Below are 20,600 nucleotides of genomic sequence, written 5' to 3'. Positions count from 1 at the left end.
CTGTGCTCAGGTAACTGTACTAGTGGGACTCAGGGGTCCAGAGGGGGTGCCAGGAATTGAACCCTGGTTGTTTGCATGTAAGGCCAGCACCCTGCCGGCTATCCTATCTCTGCAGCCCCTGAATCCCTAGTTCATAGTTTTTGAACATGAACAACTGAAATAAAATTAGTCTCCTATGAGCAAAGTAGCAAAGAGACTCTTTCCTCTCCAAAGCCCTCTCTGCAGATCTTGCTAATTCTCCCTCAACCAAATATGCACCATTTTCATGGTCATTATCCAGTTTTAACTCTTTCTCCAGGTTTTTTTTTTCTCCTCTCAAGTGAGACTTTTCTCTCCGTGTTACTTTCTCTGCCCCCCAATGACAGCCATGCTGCGTCCTAGCCAGGGGCTTGCCGGTCCTTCCTCCAGAACTTCCCGCCCCTTCTCTCTCCTCTTGGACCACATCTGCCCCCGAGCTGTGCCAGAGCTTCCGTCTGAGCTGCCCTTAAAGGCTGTCCCAACTGGCAGGCGGGCTATGTAGCTCTGGACCTTGGCTCCTGGACTCTGCATCCTATTCCTCCACCCGACAAACTCTTCCTACCAGAAAGAATCACCTCTGCAAAGCCTCCCCCATCTCTTTTTTATTATTATTTTGCTCCTTTTTTGGGTCACACCAGGCAATGCACAGAAGTTACTCCTGGCTCTGCACTCAGGAATTACCCCTGGCGGTGCTCAGGGGACCATATGGGATGCTGGGATTCAAACCCGGGTTGGCCGAGTGCAAGGCAAACACCCTCCCTGCTGTGCTATCACTCCAGCCTCTCCCCCATCTTTTTAGGGTCTGTTTGTCCTTTCGGGATGCTGTGTATTTACTTGCTAACAAAGAAAATCAAATTTCATATTTGCTCGAATGTCTTCACCTGCTCATCCCAGTAATCCTGACTGAAATAGATTCAAATGCTCGGGGCATTTATTGCCTCCATATTGCATACATAGTACATAAGTATGTAAGAGTCTAATTTCTTTTTTTTTTAATTTTATTGAATCACCATGTGGAGGGTTACATAGTTTTCAGGATTATGTCAGTTATACAATACTCAAACACCCTTCCCTTCACCAGTGCCCATATTCCATCACCAACCACCCCAGTATACCTACCACCCCCTCCCACCTCCCCAGTTCCCACCATTGTAAGTGATAAGTTTCACTTCGTTTATGCTTTATCTTGATTACATTCCATGTTTCAACACATAACTCACTATTGTTGCTGGGGTTTCCCCCCAAAAAGAAAAAGACAGTCCTATTGCCAAGGAAGCATTTGATAGTTCTCCATTGCTAAGAACATAGAGATATTAAATCCCGCTGTTTGTTACATAACTTTTCTTTTTTCCTCCCTTGCCCCGCGCCACTGAGTTCACGCCTGTTTAGTAATCGCCATGCTGCCTGACAAAGGGGAAAAAAACGAAAAAGATGGTTATTTCCCATCATCAGCCGGCGTGGGGCTCTGGCTTAGTTGATCGTCTAGTAGAGTGTCTGCAAGCAGTTTCTGGAACCAAAGGTCTTGCGCTGGTATCGGCTCCGGCTCGAGATTCCACCAGTGTCCCGATGTTCCATGTATGTAATTTTTCCCCTTATATCCCATTCCCACGCCACCAGGTCTGTGTTTGCTTAATGGACATCATACTATGGTTGACGCCACGCCGCGTTTCTTCCCGAGAAAGAAGGATATTTCTTCTCAGCCGGCGTGGGGATATGGCTTAGTTCAGTCTAGAGAGATGGCTACCACTTTGATTGCCTTCAATATTTCAGCAAAAGACTTACTATTCTTGTTAGGATCTCCCACAAAAGTCCGACCCGTTAAAAAGGAACCATTACATATTGCTGATGCTTAGATGACATTAGGTCGCGCGGCCGCGGTTTTGGGTTTTGGGTTTTGGGTTTCTGTATAAAGTCCAGGGAAAGTACAACCAGAAATAACATCACTACAAACTTTTACCCTTTTATGGTGCTCATAAGATGGAGAAACCTAGAGAGAGCTGGCTTGGTGTCTCCATTTTGCGCTCAGAAAGCTGTGGACCCTGTGCTGTGCTCAGGAGGAAGGGGTTGAGAGAGAGAGGTTAAAAGAATTGGGGAATGCCCGGCTTCCACTGTCGCAGCCCGCCGTGGGGCCTCCGTTCCCGTGCCGGAATTAGTTCAGTGGGCTGCTTGGAGTCCAAGGGCGCTCTTTTGGGCTCTTCCATCATGCTCAATCTGCAGCGGCGCCAAAAGGGAAGAGTCTAATTTCTGGTGTCCAAGCCAGGCCCAGCTTGGACAAAGAGAAAGAAGAAAGCTCAGTTCTGCTCTGCCTCTCTTCTGGGCCATTCGTTTTTAAGAAATCCATAACAAGTTTCCCTTCACATTGCATTGGCCTAAGTGGAGTCATGTGGCCCTTTAGAACAGTATCAGGAGGGCCTTCCTGATGCAGAGTGATGCCACTCGAACACCTACTGTGTGCAGGATGGTGGAGACCTGGGTGGTTCAGGACTTGGCTGACAAGAGCAAAACTGGGCCTGGTGCTGACCTGCCACCAGCAGTGCCCACTACACTAACCAAGCTTAATCACCTAAGGCAAACTTAATGCAAACATTATCATCTAAAGATGTGCCTTCCTGATTTATTAAAGGGAAATGCCTCATTTATATAGACTCTTTGTTTGTTACACAGAGAGTGAAGGAACAAAACCCACTCCTCAGGGCTCACCCACATTAACTACATTTGCTTTAAGATTGTGAATTCCTTCCAGGATCGTGTAACTTATGAGCCTGTGTTAGTCTGACGAGGTCCCACTCGAGGGCTGGACCTTTGTGTTGTTCATCACTGTAGCACCAAGCAGAGAACCCAGATACAGATGATGGTCTTGGTTTTGCCATGGCCAGAGAGCTTTCAGGTCTGCATTTGAACATCATTCTGAAATCCAGTCATTTAAAGATGATGCATGTATATGCAGATATATTCCTTGATGATTTGGTCATATGTAGGATAAAATTGGTTTGTCCTTCCTGCCTTGCCACAGGGAACTTAGGTTTATTGGGTTACTCCATCACAGTGCTCCCATTTCTCTGTGTGTATCTGTGATCTCTTTCTTTGTGCTCTGCTTCCCCAACCAGTTGGTCACCTTTATCTCCTAATCAGACTCTGTTAGCTTATAAATATTGCTTTTCTCTTCTCGTAAGTCCTTTGCATAGTTAATTCAGAGCAATCTCCTTTTTGTATAGACACAGGAAGACAGTTAATACTATGCTTTTGTTAACTTGGGAGTTAGTTGACCCCAAATAATATTCACTTCAGGGAATCTGTTCTCTCGACTTAAGCCTCAGTTGCCCTTACTTCCTAGCACTCAAAAATCAGGGTTCTGATGAGGGACTGGGTGATCCAGGGCAAGCCGTGAGCTACCCTGGCATCTAAATGAGCCAGGCCAAAGTGCCATAATACTTAACTATAAGTTAAGAGTATGGTCGTGGACAAATTCTGTCATGATTCAAAAAGTAACAGCTTGATTAGGACCTTCATAGGGTTAGGAAAGATTAATTTGTCCTGAGCACTGTAGTGTGAGATCTATAGCAAGATATCCCCAGGAGAGCCACCCTACAAGCTTAATGTATCTCTTACTGTGTCCATACAGAATAACTAATATTAAAATGTAGAATTAAGGTGCTAATTAAGTTATTGGGCTAAGGAAAGGAAAAAAGCAATATTTAAAAGTTAATAGAGTCTGGTTAGGAGGTAAAGGTGATTGACTGTTTGGGGAAGCAGAGCACAAAGAAAGAGGTTACAGATAAACACAGAGGAATGGGAGCACTGTTATGGGAATAACCCAATAAACCTAAGCTCCCTGTGGCAAGGCAGAAAGGACAAATCAATGTAACCTTTAATCATATATTATATATACAATATAGATGTTACACATTTTATGCATATTGTTTATAATATATTAAATGTGAATGTATATATGGTAAACAGAACAGACTGCTAAATCAACCATCTCGGACGATTGCTCTTCTCTGCACTTCATTTAGTCATGGAACACAACATTCTTAGTGCTCAAGTCTATACATATATATGTAGCACTGCACCGTTGTCTTGTTGTTCATCAATTTGCTCGAGTGGGCATCAGTAGCGTCTCATTGTGAGACTTGTTGTTACTGTTTTTGGCATATCGAATACACCACGGGGAGCTTGCCAGGCTCTGCTGTGCAGGTAGGATACTCTCGGTAGCTCGCTGGGCTCTCCCAGAGGGACGGAGGACTCGAACCCAGGTCAGCTGCATGCAAAGCAAACGCCCTACCCGCTGTGCTATCGCTCCAGCCCATATATATGTATATAAATATATGTGTATTTATTCCCATGCACATTTACCTCAGAAATTCCCTTTGTCTTTATCTCAGAAATTCCCCTTTCAGGAGGTTCTTCAGCCTCCCTCAGAATGACTGACTGATAAGATGCAAGGGAGCCAGTTGTGCGGTGCAGGCTAATATGAGAAGAGACTCAGGAAATACTCCTGTGCCTTATTTCTTACTGGGACCAGCATCACAGAGTAGGGGGGGGGAAGGTCTGGAGTGATTGGCGCTTTTGATATTCAGGGGCAGGAATGTATCTATTCACTTTCACAATTCCCACAAGTCCTAGAGCACTGTGTGGCGAGTCTGTGGTATGAAAGCAAAGTGATGGGGGGAGGGGGAGGGAGGGAAGGAGAGAGTGGAGATTTTTTGACATTTTTCTTGTGAGTGAAGTGAGAGCCGTCCCTGAATGCATCTCATGTTGGGTGTTCGCAGGATCTTCCCTCCTCCCCCACACCCTGGGGTGTCACCAGCACGCCAGGCTTCTCCTGCAAGCCCTGTGAACACAGGAGCATCGCAAGCTTCGAGGTGATGCTCTTTACACGGGACTGTCCCGAACTTGGGTCTTCAGCTGCTGCATCAGCCCAGAGGCCCGCCTCTTCTCGGCTCCATGGGACCTTGTGGGCTGAGCAAAAGCTGGCTTCTAACTCTTGGCGTGTTTAGCTTTGAGGGAAAGAGAAACGGGGACTCTGCCCTAAATGAGCTCATTGTCTAGCCGGGAAACCAAAGCCAAGTCCTCAGGGCCGTGCTGAGCACTGTAGATCGTTATCAAACTGGGCCACCGAGAGTCTGGCTTGAGCTGTGGGAGCGGGAGGAGCGGTCAGTGGATCGAGCCTCAACGCAGAGCCACAGTGCAGTGCCCACACGCAGGTCTGGAAATGAGCATCACGGGCATGGAGAACCCAGAATTCAAGCCCCATGTGTGATGCCACGGATTTGAACCCGAGTTGGTGGGGTGGGAGGCAAGCGACTTAACCTCTGTGTTCCCTCTCCAGCCCTTGTACTTTGAAAATAAAACTCTACCGGTGTCCCATTAGCTTCTAGTACTGTAAAGTAGTCGGGAGCCCAGCTCCATCCCCGGATTATGTACAGAGCTGACCACAACCGCCACCAAGGCTCCTGTGACCTCCCACTGACCAAATGACCCCTCTCCCCAGTGCTCCCAACCCCACTTCTTCCCCTTTCAGAATCGCCATGTTTGCCATAGACTCTGTCACTGTCATCCCATTGCTCATCGATTTGCTCAAGTGGGCCCCAGTAACGTCTCCATGGTGAGACTTGTCGTTACTGTTTTTGGCATATCGAATATGCCACGGGGAGCTTGCCAGGCTCTGCCGTGCGGGCGAGATACTCTCGGTAGCTTGCCAGGCTCTCCGAGAGGGGCGGAGGAATCGAACCCAGGTCGGCTGCGTGTAAGGCAAATGCCCTGCTGCTGGGCCATGGCTCCAGCCCATCATGGCCTCTAAGAGTGGTTGTTCTTGTGTCTTGCCTGTTTATTGGCTTTGGGCATTTTTGAAGCCAGTCGGTTTGGGTTTTCGGTTTCTGACTCATTCCAGTGAGCAGAATCCCCTCCAGTGGCACCCACGCTGTTGAGCTGGGCATGGCCTCATCTCGTGTAACAGCTCAGTGAACGGGATGACGAGCACCAGGGTGGGTGCGTGTCTGCCTGCCCGGCTCTGGGGCCCGATGGGGAGGGGTCGTCGCCACTCACGAAGGCCTTGCCCACAGCAGCCAAGTGGCCTGCAAACAGGCACGTGGCTCACTCACCCGCCAGGTGTCCGGGGCAGTGAAGGGCTCCTCCTCTGGGTCCCCCCACCTGGCCAAGACCTTGCCCCCTCCCCACCCCGGGGCCAGGAAGACTCAGCACTGCTCCTGGAAGGAGCGCGAGGAAACTGGGAGAAACTCAGGGGAGACAAAGACCTTTCTGTCCAGCGTGTGACTCTCGGCCTTTGAGAACCAGATGCTGGGAGGGTCAGGTGCTCTGTCGGTTGACTATGTTCCCACGCTTGATCCCCTCAGCGTGATGGGACCTGGACCAGAAGCATCCTGCCTGGCCCTGTCCGGAGGGAGAGGAAGGAATGCGCGCCTTCCCCCGGCGAGGTAGAGCTGTTCCTTGAAAGGGCTGAGTCAGCTATTTTCTGGTCTGTGTGCTGCCAGCATCCTTCAGGGGAATTCCGGTTTTTTGATCTGTTAGTATCTAAGTAACCATCTAAGCAGGGGTAGATTACTTAGTACATCACGGAGCATGTGTTTTCTAGAAGCATTTGTATGAATAGAAAAAGTAGGTAATTCTTTATGTTTTTTTTTTAATTTATTTTTTGCTTTGGGGGTCACACCCAGTGATGCTCAGAGGTTACTCCTGGCTCTGCACTCAGAAATGAATCCTGATGATGCTAGGGTAACCATATGGGATGCCAGGGATTGAACCCGGGTCAGCCCTGTGCAAGTCAAACACCCTACCCGCTGTACTATCACTCAAGCCCCAAAGTGGGTAATTTTTTTTTCCCCCCTTTTTGGCTCACACCTGACAATGCGCAGAGGTTACCTCCTGGCTCTGCACTCAGGAATTACTCCTGGTGGTGCTCAGGGGACCATATGAGATGCTGGGATTGAACCCATGCTTGCAAGGCAAACACCCTACCCACTGTGCTATTGCTCCAGCTCCCAACGTGGGTAATTCTTATCTCCATAATTTGTGACTCCATTAGGAAGAAAAGAAAGAATATGTGCTAAATATTCAAGTATTTGGTGTCCTCCACAAACATTTCAACAGTGCAATATTTTGAACTGGTATGGATAAAGTGGATAATTTCTTTAGATCGTCAATTTCTACAAATTTCAGGTTATGTATTTAGAAACATCCAATAGAGAACTTTGCCTTTATCTGGTGAAATTATGTTTTCTTTCCTTTAGGGCTTATAATGGGGTTGATCTTGCGATATGCCACAGCACCAACTGATATTGAAAGTGGAACTGTCTATGATTGTGGCAAACTGGCCTTCAGTCCGTCAACTCTGCTGATTAATATCACTGACCAAGTTTACGAATATAAATACAAAAGAGAAATCAATCAGCACAACGTCAGTCCTCACCAAGGCAATGCAATACTTGAAAAGGTAAGGAGATCATCAGATGATATAAATAAATATGTATACACACATTTAGATACATATATGTACTATATAAATTTATATGTATATATTCTTTCATTATATGTAGTAGCATCACGTATGAGCTGCTACATGTAATGCATTCAAACACTTCTAAAGAAATGGGCCTGATATCAAAAAAGTATAATCGAAACAACATCTGCACATGTATGTTCATCGCAGCACTGTTTACAATAGCCAGAATCTGGAAAAAACCCGAATGCCCTAGAACGGATGACTGGTTGAGGAAACTTTGGTACATCTATACAATGGAATACTATGCAGCTGTCAGAAAAAAGGAGGTCATGAATTTTGTATTTAAGTGGATCGGCATGAAAAGTTTCATGCTGAGTGAAATGAGTCAGAAAGAGAGACAGACATAGAAAGATTGCACTCATCTATGGTATATAGAATAACAGAGTGGGAGACTAACACCCAAGAATTGTAGAAATAAGTACCAGGAGGTTGACTCCATGGCTTGGAGGCTGGCCTCACATTCTGGGGAAAGGGCAACTCAGAGAAGGGATCACCAACTATAATGTAGTCGAAGGCCATGTGGGGGAAGGGAGTTGCGGGCTGAATGAGGGCTAGAGACTGAGCACAGTGGCCACTCAACACCTTTATTGCAAACCACAACAGCTAATTAGAGAGAGAGAACAGAAGGGAATGCCCAGCCACAGTGGCAGGGTGGGGTCGGGGGAGATGGGATTGGGGAGGGTGGGAGGGATGCTGGGTTTACTGGTGGTGGAGAATGGGCACTGGTGAAGGGATGGGTTCCCGAACTTTGTATGAGGGAAGCATAAGCACAAAAGTGTATAAATCTGTAAATGTGCCCTCACGGTGATTCACTAATTAAAAATAAATTAATTAATTAAAAAAATTTAAAAATTTAAAAAAGAAAAGATTTTACCCCCTCATATTCTTTTCTAATTGTAACTCTTAATTATGTCTACTTTTCATATATGGCAAATGCCATACATGAAACTGAATCTCCCACAGCTATTGACTCCAATCTCCCAGTCCTGTTGAAATCCCTGGGATACGATTGTCAGTGAGGGTGTGCTCACTTGAGAGTAAAGGATCTGACTGATCTAAATACAGCAGAGAGAAAGAGGCTTGGAGTTCGGAAACAGAGCACATGCCTTGCATGTGTGGGTCCCTGATTTAGATCCCTGGCTCCGCAAATAGAAAAAAGTATCATATAGGGGCCAAGGAGATAGTTCAACCCAAGTTTGAATGGTTGCACCACATGCGCCCCCCTCAGTACTGCAGGATTTGCCTCATGACTCCCAGCATCACATGATCTGAGAAGCACTATTATACCCAGACCCAAGGACTGAACCATCAGACTTATTGGCCAAACATAACCTGGAGTGATCTCCCAGGTGTGCTAGGCACTGCTTGGGAGGCTACCAAATCAATAAATAGAATCTCCAAATATATAGACCAGCAATTGCTAAGTGTTATTCATTTTGTCATTAAGATAACAGAAGTGATGGGTTTCTTATATAGAGATATAATTCAAAAGGAGTACAGTTGTTTATTTCTTTTTTAAAATTTTTTATTAGAGAATCACTGTGATAGTTGTTTATTTCTTTGTTTGTTCAATTAAACACAATAAAACTCAATTCTAGTAGATCAGCTTGGTATATTTAGTATGCAAAGTTTCTTTTTGATTTATATAAGGTTCATAAAAGCCCAAAATACATATCTTTTAATGTAGCACTATGTAATACTCTAAAAAAAAAAAGAAAAAAAAAGAAATGGGCCTAATATAACTGTGTGTGGGCCATAGTTAAATTAGGTAAAAATATAGTAATTCAGATAATAATTTAAAAGGTAATGATAAAATACAGAAAATATAATAAGAATAATAGAAGACAAAATTAACAATGAGTGCCCCTTTCCTGACATTTGCATTCAGAGGTCTTTTTAATGCCACTGTATCCATTAACTCAGCCTAAACCTCCATTAAGCCAAAAGAAAAGTGGAGAGGAATTTTTAAAAATTTCACTTGTAAACATTAATCTAGGCTGTCTGGCTTTTGGCAGCCAACACAGAAAACACTCTGGCCTTTCAGCCGCTTATATGCACCGACACTCAGCGTTCTGGGAATCTTGCTGAACCCTATCAGTTTAGTTAGGGCATCTTAGATACAAAAACAATTCTTATGAAGTGACTTCTTTTTTATTTTTTTATTTTTTTGCTTTTTGGGCCACACCCGGCTATGCTCAGGGGTTACTCCTGGCTTTTGCACTCAGGAATTACTCCTGGCGTTGCTTGGGGGACCATAGGGGATGCTGGGAAGCTAACCCGGGTCGGCCGCTTGCAAGGCAAACGCCCTACCCGCTGTGCTACCACTCTAGCCCCGTGACTTCTTTTTTTTAAAAAAAGTTTTATCATTGTAAATTTGTGGACTGGGCCAGCAGTAAATTGCCAGAAAAATTTTTGGAAGGAAAAAAATCATTCTTCTGTTCTGGGTCAGAAAACTGGCAAAGAAGAATGGCAGGTGGTCACGCAAAGGCAGGGGTGGTGCCTTGCATGTTGGAGCTGCAAAGTTAGATCCCGGGTACCACGTGGTACCGAGCACTACTGACTGGGGCTCCCCTCCCTGCTGAAAGGGAAACAGGCAGGATACCTTTCACTCGAGCTGCTTTGAGCTCTGGCATCCATCTTCGGAAGCAGACTGTAGACATAATGCAGCGAAGAACCAGCATCTCAGGGAATTCTTCCAGACCCTTCGGATTCAGAGTTCAGAATATTCTTGGTGTCGTGGAATATAGTTTCCCAATTTCCTATGTTTTCTAGATAGTTTTCTTTTTATATACATGAATGCTTTTCCACTTGGAGGGGTTTGGAGCAGGTAGGGAGATATGTATGCCCTTAATCAGATGGGTAATTTACAGCAATTGTTCACGTTAATTTTCACAAGTACATTACATAAGTTATATCAACATTATATCAATTAGATTAACACTTATACCTTTATTTTAATACATTAATAATTAAAACATTAATTAGATTAACATTTCACTAATTTATTCCTCTTAGCACTTGGTGAGAATTCAGGAAAGTCAAACTAATTTTAATAACTGCCTAACTCAGACTTTGGAAAGGGAAGTTGAAGCACACAAAGGCAAATTAAATTTCTGAAATAATTAGGATCAAATTATGGCTTTGTTGCGATCCTGAAGGAAATTATTTTTAAATGACCTTGTTAACCACACAGGATTTTATTAAAACATTGTTCAGCTTCACTTCTGGTTAGTTCCTAAATGTAAATTATTTTCCTCTTCACTCTCTTACTCATTTTTTATCTGTATATTAAAATAGTAATTCCCAAAACACACTGATCACCCTAGGGATGCTAAATTTTTCTCTGTTACTTCAGCAAATTTTTTCTCTAAGGATTAACAACAAACACTAGAGAAATTATGTTATTGCACTAGTAACATATCCATTTCTTTGTCAGGAACCAAACCACAGTTTGCTTTTGAAAAATAAAGTCAAGAAACTGGGAAAACATCTGTGCTGTGTGAGCCTCTAGGTTTTTCAGTGGGTAGATTATACATTTTGCTCGTAAGATGTTCCACTGACTTGACTATTTTCTGGATTAGTTTCTAAATCATGTGACTCATTGAGTCACAATTAGCATTTGTTGCTCCAAGAATCCAGTGTTGGCAAGAGGCAACCAAATATCCAGAGTAGATTCTCCATCACTTCTTGTGATCAAGGGGACCCACAACACTTTCCCTGTTCCATGATGTTGAGTGGGGCCAATCTTATTTTTTAATGACCAGAATGTATCTTTGGTGACATGGGGAAGGGGGGGGCTAATAAGTCTGTGAAAGTGAGTAACACTTAGTCTGTCTTTACATCCTGAAATTCTACATTGTGTGCAATTATTTGTGTCAGATAACGCCCTTCAGTTACAACACAGTCCAAACAAAGTCAATTCATCTGTAGGATCATAGAGAGTGAAGAGTAGTGAGGAAAAGAATGCAGGACCTGGGCCGGAGAGATAGTACAGTGGATAGGGTGTTTGCCCTTTGCACAGCCAACCCAGGTTCAATCCCCGGCATCCTCTATGGTACCCCAAGCACCACCTGGAGTAATTCCCCAGTGCAGAACCAGAAGTAGCCCCTTAGCATCTCTGGGTGTGGCCCCAAAAGAAAGAAACAAAAAGAATGCAGGACCTGACTGATCTGCCACATCTACTTAGTTCCCCGACTTTCCTAATCTCCAAATCTCTATGTGTAGAAGGGGAAGATTAGGACCTGTTTTGTAAGATTCTTTCAATGTTTATGGGCAATGATTTCTTTTTGTTGTTGGTTTTTTTTTTTTTTTTTTTTTTTTTTTGCTTTTTGGGTCACACCTGGTGATGCTCAGGGGTTACTCCTGGCTCTGCACTCAGGAATTACTCATGGCAGTGCTCGGGGGACCATATGGGATGCTGGGAATCGAACCCAGGTCGGCCGCGTGCAAGGCAAATGCCCTACCCACTGTGCTATAGCTCCAGCCCCTATGGGCAATGATTTCTTTTAACTAAGTGTCTGCTTCCCATGACACCCTTTGCACCATACCCCTTCTCCTCTGCCAGACCCCACCCACCACAGCCCCTTGGCCTGTGCCGCTCCATCTCTGCCTCATTGGATCAGTTGTTGCTATGGAATAACTTTTACAGATAAACTAAGTGTATTCATCTTACTACAGATACGCCGGAAAGAGAAGACCGATAAATGACAATAATACAGGACTGTATTTCAATCGCTTTCAAATGGAAGCCGCTGGGGACCGTAAGATCTCTCAGATTAGTTGTCACAGATGTGCAAGCATGGAAGAGATGTTTCACTGACAGGTGGGAGCTGACAAGCTGACAAGGGCGGCAGGAGTTTGGTTAGGAATTGAGTTCACTGGGCAGGATTGTTTGCCAAGAGAGGCTCAAAGTGAAGGTGTGATTCTGTGTGAGTAGGCAGAGGCTTCGAGGAGGCCCTGGATCAACAGAAACTGCTTTGTTATTAGAAGAGTGTAGAGGAAGTGTCTAGGGCCAGAGAGATAGTGCAGAGGGTAAGGTGCTTGCCTTGCATGTGGCCAGCCTTGGCCCAACCCCCAGCATTTCACCTGGCCCCCTGTGTACCACCGAGAGTGATTCCTGGTGGACATGGAGAGTATCATACTAAGTGAAATGAGTCAGAAAGGGAGGGACAGATATAGAATGTCTGCACTCATTTGTGGAGTATAAAATAACCTATTAGTTCCTGTTCACCCTGTTGGAACGATCAGGGTGAGAGACTGTCTGAGTTCATCATGTCGACCAAGACCATCCATGGTTACTCACAGTCCCAGAGGGCCAAATCTAAACGTTGGACATGGGTGTCTCCCGGTGGACAGTTCCACAACGAAATTGACCATATCATATTCAATCGAAGGTATTGCCTGACTGATGTCGCTGTTTGTCCCAAAATTCCAAGTGGGATCGGACCACTGTCTCCTTCGTGCAAAATTCTACTTCACAGAGTGGGGAGAAAGGACTGCAGAGTTTAAGTTTAAGAAAAGAACTCCCAGAGGGGCTGGAGCTATAGCACAGCAGGTAGGGCATTTGCCTTGCACGTGGGCCACCCGGGTTCGATTCCCAGCATCCCATATGGTCTCCCAGCACCGCCTGGAGTAATTCCTGAGTGCAGAGCCAGGAGTAACCCCTGTGCACTGGTGGGTGTGACCCAAAAAGAAAAAACAAAAAAGAAAAGAAAAGAACTCCCAGAATAACCACCAACTGGGAGCTCTTTGGCACTATTGCGGCAATGTGGGAAGATGCCGTCGTAGACAACATCGACGAGGAATATGATTAACTGGTCCAGCACCTCCAAGATTGTGTGAAAAATGCCAAGAGTGGGAAAGCCACAGACAGACACCTGTCTTTGGAAACTCTCGAGCTCATTCACCAACGTGGTTTGGCACGAGCTTCAGGCAACCACAAGCTAATGTCCAGGCTCACAAAGCTGTGCAGAGAAGCGATAAAGGAAGACCTCAAAGAGAGAAGAGCAGCAGTGTTGGCCAATGTGGCAGAAGGTGGGAAAAGTATTCGCAATGTCCTTCACCAACTACAAGACCAAGATGACTGCCCTCCGACATCCTGATGGATCTATCACATCTTCCAGAAGGGCGATGGTGAGGATTATTCACTTCTACTCGTATCTCTTTGACAGCCACATCCAACCTGCCCACATACCAAATTCCACAGGATAGATAGGTCATTCCCAACGTTTTCCCTTCCGAATTCCGACATGCCACTTCATCAGTAAAGTCACGTACAGCACCCAGTCCAGACAAGGTCAGACCAGAACACCTGAAGAATCTGCCGCCAGTACTCATCAAATACACTGACTCGGCTCTTTACAGGCTACCTGTCTGAGTGCAAGGTTCCGTCCCAGTGGAAAACCAGCAGGACCGTTCTGTTGTACAAGAAGGGAGACATCCACGATATTGGCAACTATCGCCCAATCTGCCTGCTGTCTGTCATCTACAAGAAGTTCACTCGAGTCATCCTGAATAGAATGGGCAGAACACTAGACGAAGGACCACCATGCAAGCAAGCCAGGTTCCTAAAAGGATTCAGCACGATCTACCATATCCACACAGTGACCAAACTCATTGAAGTTTCACAAGAGTTCAAGATGCCGCTCTGTCTAACATTCATCAATTTAAAGAAGGCCTTCGATTCTGTTGATACTGAAGTGGTCATCAAAGCTCTAGCCAAACAGGACATTCAAACTCAGTACATCAAGATTCTCCACAAGCTGTACTATGGATTCACCACCAGGATCTCACCATTCTACAAGGAAGTGATCATTAACGTAAAGAGAGGGGTTCGGCAGGTGATACCATTTCACCGAAACTCTTCAGTGCCACCCTCGAAAACAGTTGTCATACGACAACTGGAATGGGAAGGAATGGGAGTGAAGATAGACAGTCAGCAACTACATCATCTTCACTTTGCTAATGACATCATTCTGATAACGCCAAACATTAGCCAAGTGGCACAAATGTTGGCCGACTTCGACCACGAATGTGGAAAGGTCAGACTGCAGCTGAATCTCAACAAAACGATGTTTATGAAAAACGAACTAGTCCCTGACATTTCATTTGCTCTCAATGGAACAAACATCTCTGAATGCAGCAGCTATGTGTACCTGGGTCGAGAACTCAACATGAGGAACGACTTGGTGCCAGAACTGCACAGGAGGAAGAGAGCAGCGTGGATCACCTTCAAGAACGTCAAAGAAGTGGTTAAGAAGACGAAGAACCTCCGGCTCTGGGCACATCTTTTCGACTCCACCATTTTTCCTGCACTAACATACGCCTCAGGACCTGGGCCCTATGCAAACAGGATGAAAATGCTATTAGGGTATCCCAAAGAGGAATCAAAAGGGCCATGCTAGGAGAATCACATTTCACTCAAGTGAGAGAAGAAATCCAGAATTCCGACCTCCGTCAACGGTCAAGAATCAAGGGCGCTGTCTCGTTTACCAAGGTGTCAAAAATCATATGGGCCGGACACGTAATGCGATTCAGAGGTGACCTCTGGACTAGAGCTGTTACTGACTGGATTCTACAGGGCATCAAAAGACCGCGCGGCCGCCCACCAACGAGATGGTTGGCAGCCTGACTCATGAGGGGAGGGAGAGAAAGCACCTGGGATAGAGAAGGGATCACTAGGTCAATGATGGTTGGAAGGATAGTTCCAGATGGGAGATGTGTGCTGAAAGTGGCCAAAAGTGGCCCCCAAACCAAAACAAACAAACAAAAAAGGTCAAGTTTTTTGAGGAGTACACAGATGGTTCCAAAATCACTGAACCTATCAACATTTCCACCAGCAGTGATGAGGGTGCCTTTCCCCCACACATCCCTGCCAACACAAGTTGCTTTTGTTCTTTGTGATGTGTATCAGTCTCACCGGTGAGATGATATCTCATTGCTGTTTCAATGTGCATTTCCCTGATGATAAGTAATGCAGAGCATTTTTTCATATACTTGTTGGCCGTCTCTATGTTTTCTTTGTGGAGGTTTCTGTTTTATCTCTCCTCCCAAGTTTTTAGTGTGGTTGGTTCTGTTGGTTTTACAAGTGCTTTATGTACCTTGGATATTAACCCTTTGTCAGATGTGTGTGGGAAAATATTCTCTCCCAGTCTGTGGAGTGTCTTTTATTCTGGTCACTATGTCTTTGGTGGCATAGAACTTCTTAATTTGATATAGTCCCATTTATTTATTTTTGTTTCCATTTGCCTGGCCAATGGTGTAGAGTCATTGAAGATACCTCTAGATCAATTTCATTAAGGGTTCTATGTTTTATGCAGCATGTTTTAGGTACTCATGTCTGATACTGAGGCCTTTAATCCACTTGGAATAGACTAGTGCATGGAATGAGATAGGGGTCTGAGCTCATGACTCAGCAATTCTGCTTCTGGGCACCTATCCCTAGGAGTCAAAAAAACTATTCAGAAAAGACATTTGCTCTTATATGTTTACTGAAGTACTATTAACGATAGCCCAAACCTGGAAGCAACCCAAGTGTCCAAGAATAGATGACTTGGATAAAGAAACTGGTAGGATCTGGAGAGATAGTTCAGGAGGTGAGGTGCTTGCTGACCTAGGTCTGGTCATTTACCAGTTATGGTCCCTGAGCAGGGTTAAGAGTGATTCCTGAGTGCAGAGCCAGGAGGAAACCTCGGGTGTGACCCCAGAACCCAAACAAAACAAAATCAAAACAAAAACTATGGTATATGTGCACAGTGGAATACTACTCAGCTATAAGAAGAGACAAGATTGTGTTATTTGCCATTATGTGGATGGATGTAGACAGTATCATGCTGAGTGAAGCCAGACAGAAAGAGAGAGACAGATACTGAACGATCTCTCTCAGATGTGGAATCTAAGGGCGCATAATTAGGGAATAACAAGTAGCCAAAGATAACAGAAACTGAGAGGTCTACACAATTGAACTTACTTTGACAGGGAGACAGCAGTGGGGGTGGGGGAGAGGGTGGGGCTTCAGGTGGGGATCTGGGATGGTGACAGAGGGGGGTAGCCACTCTGGTGGAGAGGAATATTGTAGAGAAGGAACCATATCATTAGCAGTTTCGTAAGTAAAGGTGACTGACATTTTAAGAAACTGCAAATAAAATGACAATATTTGAAGCCAGAATGGGAATGTAGCAGGGTCCCAAGACAAAGGGAAGGAAAATTTGAGGAGATGGGCACATGGAAATATCAACTTGAGAGCAATAGAGACCCAAACTCATTAAGCAGACTTCTGTCATCTTTTAGATGAACAAAATAAGAAATTAAGTACAAAAAATAGGTTTGAGTACTATTTAAGTACTTCCCCATTTTGTCTGAACTTTGGCATCAGTTGAAGCTTGAAACATTCTGGATGTTGCATTGTATCCCATGCCTGGACTTGGTGATTTTTATAGGTGCAAGGGATGACTTGGGCTTGGTACTGTTGGATGACCAGTGGTGTTTCTAATGGGTCGACATATTGGGACCTGGCGCTATGCTGTGTTCAGGCGAATGTATTCATGAAGACACATTCCTGTGCCTCTTTCCTACACCTTCATAGCTATAGACATGCCAGTCCCTTTCACTGGGTTCTACTAACACACTTTCTTGCTTCATGCCATGCTTTCTGCTCACAACGATCCAATTATTTCCATTGGATGTCAGGCTCTTTTTTATCCTTAGAGTCTTAATTTGAAATCTTGTTAGAGAGAAATCTTGTTAGAGAGAGATTGTCCATAATATCCTTTCTTTTCTCTTACCTTTCATAGTGCATCTGAAGTTAAACATGTATGTCTTGCACATTTTTGTCCTTACACTGTTATTAAGACTGGAGCGATAGCACAGCAGGTAGGGCGTTTGCCTTGCATGTGGCCGACCCTGGTTCGATTCCTCCGTCCCTCTCAGAGAAACTGGCAAGCTACCGAGAGTATCCTGCTCGCATGGCAGAGCCTGGCAAGCTCCCCATGGCATATTCGATATGCCAAAAACAGTAACAACAAGTCTCACAATGGAGATGTTACTGGTGCCCGCTCGAGCAAATCAATGAACAACGGGATGACAGTGCTACAGTGCTACACTGTTATTGTCCACTAGCCAATAAGTACCCAGGGCAGGGCTCACTGCCTCTTTTGACCAATGTGTCTGCAGTGTCTGTCTGATGCATAGGAGCTGCTAAGTATAAAGTTGATGAATGAATGAACCACCATTAAAGACCCTGGGTGCTTGGTAGAGCAGATGCAGCTGAAGCATTTGAAGATCTTCATCTCAGAAGTTATAGAGTTGTAGGGCTGGAGCGATAGCACAGCGGTTGGGCGTTCACCTTTCACACTGCTGACCCGAGTTTGATTCCTTCACCCCTCTCGGAGAGCCTGGCAAGCTACCGAGAGTATCGAGCCCGCATGGCAGAGCCTGGCAAGCTACCCGTGCATATTGGATATGCTAAAAACAGTAACAATAAGTCTCTCAATGAGAGACGTTACTGGTGCCCTCTCGAACAAATCGATGAGCAACAGGATGACAGTGACATTGCCCTGGGTGCTTTATGCTTGAAATGAACTTATTGTCTTACAAGCAGACAGTATGCTTATACTCAGAAATTTGATGATGGGTGCAAGGTCCACTGATCAGAGCAGAGGCAGAATCAGCCCACACACTGTTTGACCCTGAGTCTAATGGTTTAATGTCTTCTGCACCTCTAGGAAGGAGCCCCATGTAGGCCTGTAAATAGGAAAGGGCAGGATGCTTTCACCATGGCTCGGAAAATCTCACAGTGAGATGCTCAGAGATGAGAACACGTGCTGGAGATAGGAAGAAGGTCAGCAGGCAGAAGGAGGTCTGGAATAACACAGTAGTGGCAGAGGGTATTTGCAGGAAGAGGAGGTCTGGCACGGGAGAGGAGCTGGGGTCATTGATGTGCCCCCCTGGGGTCTTTTCCTTTGTGGTATAGATGGCAGGAAGTATTTGGCCTTTGTTTCTAAAATGAGCTTTAGAGGAAATGAGACTTTGAGTTTTAACAGTGTAGTTTAGAGAGTTGGATGAAATTCCTGACTACAGAATTTGAAGAGGCTGGAACGAATTCCTGTGCTTTGTAATTGTCTCTTGGAAAATTTTGTAACTGTGGATATTACTGGGAAGGTAAAGCCATTGCGTGCTTGGAGACAGAGCCAGGCTTGAATATTCCCTGGGTTACTGCCATTAAGAAGGCATAAAAATGAGAACAATGAAAGCCATTGGCATTTTTATAGACCTCAGTGCACTGTGCTCTCATGCCATGTGTAAACATATAGAAATTCAGGACCTATTTTGTATACATGCCAAACTTGCTTTGTTCATGCTCAGCACAGATAAAATATTGAGAATAAAAATATTTCACTTAGATCTTAATGAGATAGTATTTTCTACACATTCTGAACAGTTGATGGCCTCAAAACAACCTTTCGAGAGACTCAGACTGGATCCTTTTTTGCTCTGTATCTATTCAATTAATGCTTCCAGGGTTATTTGTCAGATTGTCCTGGTGGATCCAAGGTCACCTTAACCAAGGCAGGGGCTGTATTCTATTATACAATAAACTTGCAGCATGAATTGCTTACATAGAGTTAGGAGTGTCATAATAATTGCTGACCATTTCTAAATTTGATACTAAGGGGAAGTTAAAAGTGCCTGCTTCTAAAGAGCAAGTGATAGAACAAATTTCTCTATCATTTATTCTTAATTCTTTTTTTTTTAAATACACATGTATTGGCGAAATCCACCATTTCAATTGTGAAATAAAGTATAGTCTCAAGGAATTTTCTGGTAAATCAGGGGAAACTCAGAATATGAATAAGTACTTTCCAAAGCCGGCATAAAGGGAATGGACCAAGACCAGCAAACACTCAGAAGGAGACAGTACTATTTAGCATTAGGTATGATTGGGAATATGTTGAAGATGGAGAGCTCGTGTGTGATGGTGATGTATGGGGTGTGGAAAGGTGGGAGGAGGGTTAATAAGTAGAAGGAAGATAATGACCTGGAGGCAGATAAAGGACTTGGGATACTAAGAAAGGAAACACTTGGAGTCTGTTGAAGTGTGGAAGACCAGTGACTACCTCACAGGACTGGAAATAATGCAGAGCTTGCTTATAGAAACTCTGGTATGACACTGAATAAAGAGCACTCTAGTTACAGTCAAGGGGAGAGTTTAATGTTGACCAGAGCAGAAAGTCGGTTAGGCTTGAGGTGTCCAGGCTGTAGTGTCAAGATAAGGAGACAGATGAAGCCTAAGATTAGATGATAACTGAGGAACAAACAGAGGAAAAGCAAGGAAGGACAAAGCCCTAGAGTTTGGACCAACTGGGCATGAAGAAGAAGGAAGCTCAGCTTACTCTGTGGCCCCATTGATTCCCTGAGGATGCTCGGACAGAAACAGGGAAACTGAAGATTAGGCAAGAGACTGATTTTTAGAGGAAAATCACTATATATAATTTAAAATCATTTCATCACTCGTTTATTAATCGTGGGTCTACCACATTGCATTGTTACCAAATTGAGTTAAATAGGTCAACAGATCATTTGGCTGGTAAGAGCTTGCAAACTGAGCTGATTTTAGAAGGCTGTCAGCACAGTTAAATTTGTACTTCCTATCAGTCATAAATCACTTGACTATAATGTGAAAAGTTAAAGGAAATAACTTTAACCAGTGGTTATTTTGCCAAGTCTTCACTTCCTGTGTGACAAGTGACACTATCACTTGTTAAGGGAAGTTATTTTGGGGCAAGATACACTGCTGAGTTATCTGTCCTGTCTCTCATTTGATTAAAGAGACTTGTCAGTTGCAAACAGGTCACCACCGAAGCTACTAGCCATTGTGTGCATATTATCGCGAGACAAATTGTAGAGAATATAGAACTCTCATAAGGACCAAGTTGGGACGATTGGTCTACCGGTTGCTTCCTGCTCTGATAGCCTGCAGGCATCCTGATAGCAAGGGCTGCTCAAGTGACCTTTAAAAAAGATTGCTGAATCTGCCACGTTGCAACGGAGCCTTAACATGTTT

General features: G+C 44.5%; 1 protein-coding gene across 1 annotated transcript in view; it reads left to right on the top strand.

Annotated features, from left to right (window-relative positions):
- Positions 1 to 20,600, top strand: part of SLC9A9 (solute carrier family 9 member A9) — a 517,302-nt gene that overhangs the window by 9,163 nt on the left and 487,539 nt on the right. Inside the window, exon 2 of the mRNA XM_055129734.1 lies at positions 7,269 to 7,471. Within this exon, the coding sequence (XP_054985709.1) occupies positions 7,269 to 7,471 (203 nt within the window). The remainder of the gene's footprint in view (positions 1 to 7,268; positions 7,472 to 20,600) is intronic.

This window comes from Sorex araneus, chromosome 2 (genome assembly GCF_027595985.1).
Source record: "Sorex araneus isolate mSorAra2 chromosome 2, mSorAra2.pri, whole genome shotgun sequence".
Lineage (NCBI taxonomy): Eukaryota > Metazoa > Chordata > Mammalia > Eulipotyphla > Soricidae > Sorex > Sorex araneus.
The sequence above is the reverse complement of the archived record's forward strand: the minus strand, read 5'-3'. Positions and strand labels throughout refer to the sequence as shown.